A 9,210-nucleotide genomic window follows, 5' to 3' on the forward strand; every position below is an offset into this window, starting at 1 on the left:
GAGACCCAGTGTGTGATTTAAGTATTCCCTTAATCATTTTGAGGAGTATAGTTTAATGGAAAGAAAGTCACAATGGAGAACAAAATGGATGGTAGCCATGGCATTTACATATCAGCCAGTATGACATGAAATAGTATGGGCAAGTAAACATTCAAAATTGTCTGAATCCTGAATATTATACTATACAATATATGGCCTGTCCTTACGTAGGTGGTTGGAAGCCTGATCCTGGACAATTCTTTTACTCAAGAATTCAACAATTGAGCATTGAGGTTGAGAAACAAAACAACTGAGTAGAGATGTAATAACTGTGACTGGATGGGAGTACATTTGAAATTAAATAAAACATAACGATACAAGGAACTGTCCATAACCACTGATTGGCAATGGGAGGAGTCATAAATAAGTTACATGTAGAAATGTGTGAAAATGATGGCCTCTAGTCTCCCCCAAAAACGGCTAGTCCTTAAAATACACCAGCATTCAACTGGTCGGCAAACAAATCGCAAACTGTCAATCAGTACAAGGTGACTTCTTTAGTCAGAAGAAGGCAACTCCAATCCCCTTCTGCTTTTCAAGCTTTTCTACAGATCTGACAGAAATTCAGACATGAAAAACTAGGTGAGTGTATTTAACAATCAGGTAGAAACAAAAAATCAGAAGTGATTTTGGCTTCTTTTCATAATATTGGATGTCAGTGTCTGTTCATATTCCAATTTTCCACCTCTCTGCAGGTGGTCCCTGTAACACATAGCAGCCATAACAAAGAGATGGATCAGCTGCCCATCAGCGGTGTGTGGTCTTTTACAGATTTGCATCACCAGGACATGTTCTGCCATGCAGAGCTGCATCCAGAGACCCTGCTGTGTTCAACTTGGTCTGATGGGGGTAGAAAGGGCAGCAAGAAGGGGTTGAAAGTCAACTTTTTGGAATGAAATGAATCCTTGGATACTGTGGGGAAGAAGTTGTCAGAACACAACCTCCCTCACTCAGCAAAGCTCTCCGCCCCTAAGGACACAGTCTGCAAACAAACAAACACACACACACACACACATACACACACACAGGGCTGTCCAATCAGATTATAAACACACACCAGGGCTGTCCAATCAGATTAAGCCCTCGGGTGTTAAGGGAGTGGGATGAAAGAAAAACAGCCGTCTGCACATGAGAAGACTCTGAGAGACAGTAACTGAACCTGGAGAAACCAAAGCCTTAAACAAACACACTGCTATCATCTCTGGAGGACCAAACACACTGCTTGCTATAGACTGCAGCATGCCCATCTAGGGGGCTAAGAGGTGCATTCCGAAAAGGTCAGAGGAGGGAATCTATAACTAATTCTATGTATAGACGGATAGTTAACTACAGAAATGAAAATGACATTTACTGCTTTCCAGGAGATCTCTAGGACAAAGCATAAAGGATTTGAAGGCTAAGAAGTGCTGAATTTGTGTGCCATGTACTATTATAAACCAAATTGTTTGGATCTTGAAAGGTGATTGGCTGAAAAAGTATTCCAGCTGTATGTACTGTATATCGTTGACATTGTAGTCATATAGGCCCTCTTATCCAGAGCACATTGCTGTTAGTCCATACCTTACAATATGGCAGCTAGGTGGAACAAACACAACTCAGTAAGTACATTAAACTCAATTAATTAGTTATCTGAAAAAACAGTCAGTGATGGAAGGTACACAATACAAATACAATACTTATACAAAGTTCACAAAGGTTTTGTGGAGGGGGAAACAGAAGATCATTTTTATGTACTCTTTGAAAAGATAGGGTTTCACATGTTTTCTGAAAATGGACCGAGACTTTGCCATCCTAACCTCTAGGGGAAGATGGTTCCACCACTGGGTTGCAAGGACATTGGAGAGTTTTGACTGGGCATATCGCCAGCTGCCTTCCAATAGGTGAGGGACAGCCAAGATGCCGGAAGCGGCAGAGCGAAGAGCTTGGGTAGGGATGCCATGTTTGGGCATTGCCTGAAGGTAGGGAAGGGAAGTGACACGGGAGAACTATATAACACATTATAATTTGTCTGGTTAAGATCTTGAGCTCTGATGTCTGAAAAGCCATGGTATATGAGACAGAATACCATGTGTATGTCAGCAATTTTCTTTAACTTTTCTAATTGCATTTCTAACAGGTTTATAATAGCAATAAGGCATATTTCCAGGCCCTTCTTAATATGACATGCCTAAGAACACCTCTCACCCGTGGTATATTGTCCAAATACCACACCCCCGTAGACCCATATTACTTAAATATACCACAGCTTTCAGTATCTGTATCCAGGACCCAAATTAACCAGTTTATAATGGCCATTACTGTTGGCTTAAGACCTAAATGCTCATTGGCTAAATGTTGCTGTATATCAGGTCGTATACCATGGGTATGACAAAAAAGCTTCTTTTAAAAACGTAGATGATGTACCAGGCATGTCTTGCCGAAGAACAATATGATATTTTAGATATGGTATTTCATGCCTTATTGTTTAAATATACCGTAAATATACCACCCATCTGAAGACATTATGGCTTGTTTAGAAACCTGTGTGGGTGTGTGTATGTATGTGTACACGTATGTGTGTGCATGCATAATGAAGTGAACCCCCTTCGCTGTGCCCTATGATATTCCCACTTCTCAAGCCGTAGAAGAGCCAAATACGAGTTTAATATCAGTATTCTAATGTACATTTATTACACATTTTAAATAAATATTCCATCATTAAAATTATTTGTACACATCCTCAAATAAAAATATATTCATATATGCATAAAAACATAAAAAGGGCAACAAAACAAAACCAATGGGGGTTCATAACATTTCAATGCATTTTAACCTCTCTAATTTACAGATAGAACCATAGCAGGTAACCTGTGATTCAATGTAGCTGCCACATTTTCCATTGTGTGTGCTTAAAGCTCTGTTAGCTTTATCTGTATTTGTTTGTTAGAATTCCAGAAGTAGCGAGGTCACGCCAAAGCGTTCGGGAGAGGTGCTGTACCTGTATGTACTAATGAACACAATGTTACTAAACGCAGCGCTCTTGAACAAAGCAGTGGTGCTGTGAGCACATACTGTATGTGTCTCTGAATGCAGCATTCTCTGACAGTGCTTCGATCAGGGCCCTTCAAGTCTTTTAGAGCAGCAAGTGTGAGTCTGAATGACTCTGAACCGTCAAAACAAAGCAAAATACAACTCAGAGTCGAGAGACGATAAAAAGTCCACGCTCTACTAAAACGTCAGCACCCAAATGTCTGATGATGAGTTATGTGCATCTAAAAACAACTTTACATGTCAGTACTAAATGTCTTGAGTACAAAAATAGATTTCTTATTTGTTTTTGTTTTCACACAAACAAAAAAAATACTTTATGAAAACATACGAAAAACTACATGTTAGGGTTAGGAAAGTTCAGTAGAAAAATGTCCCTGGAGGATTTTGACAGAGGAGTCAGTTCCTGGTTCACTCAGTCAGTCAGTGGTTTTGTCCTCTGTCCATCTGTCCTCCTCAGCGTTCGGCTGAGTAGCGTGTGCGTTTAGTCCTGGGGCTGAAGGGGTAGTGGACGAAATCAAACGGCCGATGAGGGACTGGGTGGGTGGGATGGGATCCCCGGGGCAGACGTTTCATAAAGTGGACCTCCCGTTGGTGCTGCCGTGTGCGCGAGCCTTTCCGGGGACGTCCGCGCCTGGTGAACGCCATGTACCAGCCCTCGTAACGTGCGTTCCGAAGCGCTGTGTAGTTATTCTCCAGGACGATCTCTGAGAAGATGCAGTCACGGCCTTGCCCATTTTTCTGTGAAAGAGAAATGCACACGCCGGGTTGGTAAGAGAATCCCTTTATATTCATGGATGGGAAACATCAGATGCCAAGCCTGAACCAAATATGTCCCTGCACACACACACACACACACACACGCACACGTGTGTGTTTGCATCCCTCCCTGCACACATATGCTACTGTCATTAAAGGCCAGATCAGAGAGGGGATGACAGTTAAGCAATGACTCTCCCCCTCAGTAAAGACTGAGATGTACCCAGGACCGCTCATAGGCTGGACATCACAGATGAAATGCCTCTGTGGTCCAAGCATTCTATCAGCTTCATGAGGGGACTTCCTCAGCAGCCCACTGCATGGCTGAACCAAACCGGAGGGAACCTCGACTTGAATATCGACCAATAAATCCTGAAAGGAACTAGTCTGCTTCCTGCTTGGTGCCATCAAATACATGGTTGACTTGTATTTATTCCATTTGCTTATTCTGAAATGGTCTGACAGGGTGGATGCTCTTTCTGTTGATCTTGTCTTCTGGAGTGAGAGTTAAAGAGGCGTTCTGGCCTACGAGCAGTATCTAAGCCCCGCGTCCTCCGATAGCCCCTTGAGCCTTACGTCCGTGCAAACGTTACTCTACAAGCTCAACCTAGCTTGTCAAAATGGGCTGTTCAAAATAAATGTTACATCCAAGGATCCCAAAAAACAAGTGCAACCTACACAAACATACACGCTGTCGTGAACACACACACCTCACACACACACCACCCACAGTCTGTTGCTGGGCCAGTATGGCAGAGAGGCAGCACAGGGCAGATGGTGCACCTGGCAGCGTTCTGTAGGGGGGGACAGAGCTGGCAGCCCTGTTTATTAGCCAGCACAGCGAGAGAGGAGTAGAGACACCCTCGGACCCAAAACCCACTATACAAGAGGAGTCGATATCTAACTGCATAAAATGCCTCTAACCCTCTCACAATCAGAGCCTGGAAGCGGCACAGACTGTTCTAGAGCTTTACAGAACCTCTGAGCAATTTCGGAGCCACAGAGAACCATCAAAAAGAACCACAGCCACAATCAATGGTGAGAACTGTTGCACGAAGATGCCATACACAACCACCAGCCTTAGAGCGGCCCAGAGCAGAGGTAGCATAATCAAACGGCAGAACCCCTGCCTTAGAACATCTAGAAATGTCAGTGCACTTGCAGAACCAATGCGGTTGTTCTTACCTTTCCGATCAGTTTCCCTCTTTTGTTCATACAGATGTAGAAGCCTGTCTCCGCTCCTTTGATCCGTACACGACTTCCAAACGTGTCTGTCTCTACGACGAGTTTAGCTGAGGAAAAAAAATACTTTTATTATTAATCAGAGATTAGGGCTTCGGTACTGTTAGCTTTTGATAGTACATACTGGTTTTCTTGATTGAGTTGATATTTTTAACTAAGCAAATTCTGTCACACACACGCGCACACACACAACTTGCGGGGACCATTCCTGAGGATTTATGCAAGCTTAAATTCTTGCAGAATGATAAAAACATGTGTACTTCACTTCTTTGAAAACCAAAGAAACCTTTTTGGCAGGACTATCAACTATTTCTTCAAATTCTGTAATCATTTTATACATAAGCACCTCATTTATCTCTATCAAATATCACTTAAAAACAGAATAACAATATAAGTTTGCAGAAAATAATAATAATAGTGTTTATATAGTTACTGTAAGTCTCACAATGACTGATTGATATGATTCATTTATTATATTACTTTTTAACTAAAATGCATTTATATATTTTTCTGCAGCTTTCCACAGAAGCACAAGATTTCCACCTAGACATTATGAATGAACTTTTCATAGACTTATAAAGAGTTATCATGACAGTGACACACACATTCCTGGATCAGATTTTGGAGACATACAGTAAAAAACCCAGGGTGTAAATGGTCATTTCTAAATGTTAGCTACTTCTATTGTATGTGTTTTATTAGAGAAGCTAAACCTTCTCTGATCAATGCACATAGTGGTCCTTGAGTTACCCGTTTTATATAAGGCTGTGATCAGACACCTTGTGCAAACCACGAAATCCCACAAACACTTCAATAAACCACATTAGAAAGGACATACATTACAGCAGCCTACAAACACAGTCAAAGGTTCAGATTTCCGCCAAATTAAATGTATTAAAATAATTTACACTTAGGCAACGGGAATAATGATAAGGGGTGAAATAAAATTACAACTTTGAATGCGTTTCTTTGTGAATTTGCTAAGACAATTATTCATTTTGCCTGACTGTCCAGGAGAAACTGTCCGTGACATGCATGCGGGATGGTTGGAAATTCGGGGGGCCTATTTTGGTTATAAAGCTGGTCAGAGTAAAGAAAGAGAGAAAGCTATGCAGGAAATGTTCAGGAGGTTGAGGTAAGATGATTTCTAATAGCTCTTCCAGACCTGTGTCTCTCTGGGGAATCACCTACAGCACAATCTTCAATCCATTTTACATTTTTGGCGGTCTGCGAGCACTTCTCAACAATAGCCTACCTGCTGGTACTGTGGTCGTTATTAACTGTCAAATTCCACGACAGAAAAACTGTTTCTGTTTCATTTAGTCACTGTATCATTTATAGTAAGTAGGCTGTTGTACCAACGTCATAATTTGTTGGCCCAAAAGGTGCATATCCTACACCTTTGTAATCCTGTTGTATCACATAGGCCTACCTATTTTTTTGGTTTGTTCGCTTGTAGTTGTAATAATATTACACTTGAATTATCAATTTCAAACTTGTGACATATTTTAAACAACGCCTTAGAGCGACGATATTGGACATACCGTGTAAGTCTCCATCTTCTGCCATGGCGTTGATCTTCTTGTTGGGAAGAACCTGCACGTGCTTCCCGCTGGTTCGGCTGTATAGCTGATAGGTCCGAATTAACCTGCGGCTCACACGGTCCGTCACCTTGCTCTGCTCGCTTACATGCTGCGTGAAATTAGGCGGGGACTGATTGGTTACCTGTCAGAAATTGAACGTCATCACAATCAGTATTTGCAATTATGGCTTCAATGTAATTACAGTATCTTAGGCTATTAAGCAATACTATCAATATTGCTCATAAACCAACCGAAGCCAATTTGGAGGAATTTTTCCAATTGTATTAAGTGTAAGTCAGCTTGCCATTATAGGCAATAGCATAATAACGCAATATAACTTGTAATAAACGATGTTTATATAGTGCAATGCAAAGTCATTGGGTTCCTTATAAGTACTGTACAGATAAAACTAGGCCTAATTTAAATAAAATGCGCGGAAGCTGCAACAGCTTGTGCGTTAAGGTGATGTAGTACACGGTAGGTGAGTATATAAGGTAAGTATACTGTAAAACTTGTCTAAAACAAAAATAATGCATTATTTTCTATATCTTCTTCACATTTAAAAAAGTGGACACGACTGCCTTTCTTGAAAGTGTCTCTTTGATAAAGCCGTAGGCCGATGCGCTCGTGTCATGGGAAGATTGTAAAGGAATGATGACGGTAAATGTGCCCGTTATAATTAACCCTAAGACATTTTTAACAGACTGGCATTTCCCCATGCCATGGCCCTTCTGTGCCCACGTATCCTGCTCGAGGGCAGTATGTTCGCAATATACCTGCCAAGCTGTGACGCGGGCTGCATGCAGTGCGCCCGCTGCCCCTTGCGCGGTGCGACCCATCTGATATTTTGTTATATCACAAATTATATGATCTCTCACCTCTCTCCATCGATGCTTGCAATGACTGTGCGTTTAACCATAGCAAACTACCCATTATTTTAACAATTTATATTGATGCTCTACAACATTTTAAGAGGCGTAAAAATGTAGCCTACTTGCAAGAACATTTGGGCCTACAGTCCTATTCTTTTTTTTTTTAATCCACTGATAAACTGAACGGTTTGTACATTATTTAAAATGAATAAATAATTTAAATTAAACTCATAATCAAGAATCCTATATTATTTTACACAGCCTAGTCTATCCTTATAAAATACATAAAGTAGTTCAAAGCATACAAAATCATAGACATACCTGAGCATAGTAGCAGAATGCAAAGAAGTGAAGGAACCTGAAAAAACAATAATATAGAGTTAGTTTACATTAAGGGCACATTAATGGAACACAAGCCTACAGAATAACTAAGTCACAGGAAATACTCACAGATAACTCAATCGGGATGGGAGACGTCGCATTTTGATAATGTTGATCGTTCTTTCGATATGCAGAATCACCGGTCTTGCAGTGTTCGAAAGTCGGGGTTATTTGGTAAAGATAAGCTGTGTGAAACACTGGTTTCGGTCCCAACTGATTAAGTCCTCTTTCTTCAAAGACTTCATTAAAATCCAAAACGATGAATGATGGTAGGGGACGTGGCTAATATTTGAAGGAAAAAATATGCTACATTTCTCAAGTCAAATAAAGGTCCATAGCCTATTTTGGCGAGGCTGACGCTCACGACTGATCAACAACCTTGACAGTAAAAGGTGAAACTGTGACAGTGATACTTGATAACAATGATGAATGATTATTGACAAGTGTCTGTCTGTCAGACGACCCTCTCGAGAAGCAACGTTTAAGAGCACTTAAGAGAGATGCATTTAAGTTTTGGCAAACGCGCAGTCGAGTTTCCTAATAAAAAGGATAACGAATGCAAAGGTAAACAAAGTCATCCAATGCCTACGACGATGACAGTTCATTAGCTGCAGTTTTTGTCTTTTTATAATTCCTTCAGTGAATCCTCTGTCGCTACCTTCAAGCTTATCCTGTTGTAGACAAATTATATCTGTCTTCTCCGCGGTGGACACCGTGCGCGTCCTGTGCGTTCAGAGCGGTGATGTTGCCTCACTGATCCGTAGTGCAGGACTGGCAACTCTCCCGTCTACCCTCTACTCCCATCGCAGGCTCCAATGTCAACCCCTTGTTCGCACTCACACCCCTGGTTAAAATGGAAGGGCGATCTGCGAGGAACAAGCCCACTTTTTCTGCAGAACAAAAGCGACCCCCTCCCCCTGCATTTAAAATATATCTTCACCTGAGGAAAAGTCAACACTAGCGGAGAAGCAGGAGGAGTCTTCTATACTAAGCCCTCAATGTCGCTTCAGAGCCGAACTAATTAATGACATAAAAATAGATCGTTCTGAGTAGTTTATCATATAAAGCTGTCTATTTTAAAAAAGGTGTCAAAGGACTATAAACAATTTAAATTAATTTAAAAACCACGGCATTTTGAAATCATACTAGCCATTTGACCTGTTTTTCGTTTTTAGGATGAAACTGGGACGTGTCACAGAGCTGTGCATACTTTTGAGCTGCGTCTTGTGTATTACAGGAGAAGAGTGTGAGACATATTAACAGGATTACAGGCGATTAACGTTTTTAAAACACACCCTCCATTTGAA

At 41.1% G+C, this 9,210-nt stretch overlaps 1 protein-coding gene across 2 annotated transcripts; it reads right to left on the bottom strand.

The window, feature by feature from the left end:
* Positions 1-2,637: 2,637 nt before the first annotated feature.
* On the bottom strand, positions 2,638-8,845 carry fgf8a (fibroblast growth factor 8a). 2 transcript variants are annotated; one of them, XM_020047112.3, is made up of 5 exons: positions 7,973-8,845; positions 7,844-7,880; positions 6,612-6,759; positions 5,011-5,117; positions 2,638-3,807 (listed from the first exon to the last, which is right to left on the bottom strand). In XM_020047112.3, exons 1-5 carry the CDS (start codon positions 8,002-8,004, stop codon positions 3,523-3,525), a joined length of 609 nt encoding a protein of 202 aa, XP_019902671.1. In that variant the 5' UTR covers positions 8,005-8,845; the 3' UTR covers positions 2,638-3,522. The 2 variants fall into 2 exon arrangements, with proteins under 2 accessions (XP_019902671.1, XP_010864772.1); XM_010866470.4 differs by having other exon boundaries at positions 2,639-3,807; positions 6,612-6,792; positions 7,973-8,844.
* Positions 8,846-9,210: the final 365 nt, after the last annotated feature.

This window comes from Esox lucius, chromosome 6 (assembly GCF_011004845.1).
Source record: "Esox lucius isolate fEsoLuc1 chromosome 6, fEsoLuc1.pri, whole genome shotgun sequence".
Classification (NCBI taxonomy): Eukaryota; Metazoa; Chordata; class Actinopteri; order Esociformes; family Esocidae; genus Esox; species Esox lucius.

Bases quoted from the DNA above. Each gene is read 5' to 3' on its own strand.
- fgf8a (XM_010866470.4), bottom strand. From the start codon at position 8,004: ATGCGACGTCTCCCATCCCGATTGAGTTATCT. The intron at 7,881-7,972 runs GTGAGTATTTCC...TTGTTTTTTCAG, and splicing joins CCATCCCGATTGAGTTATCT to GTTCCTTCACTTCTTTGCAT. The intron at 3,808-5,010 runs GTAAGAACAACC...TCTCTTTCACAG, and splicing joins GAGGGAAACTGATCGGAAAG to AAAAATGGGCAAGGCCGTGA.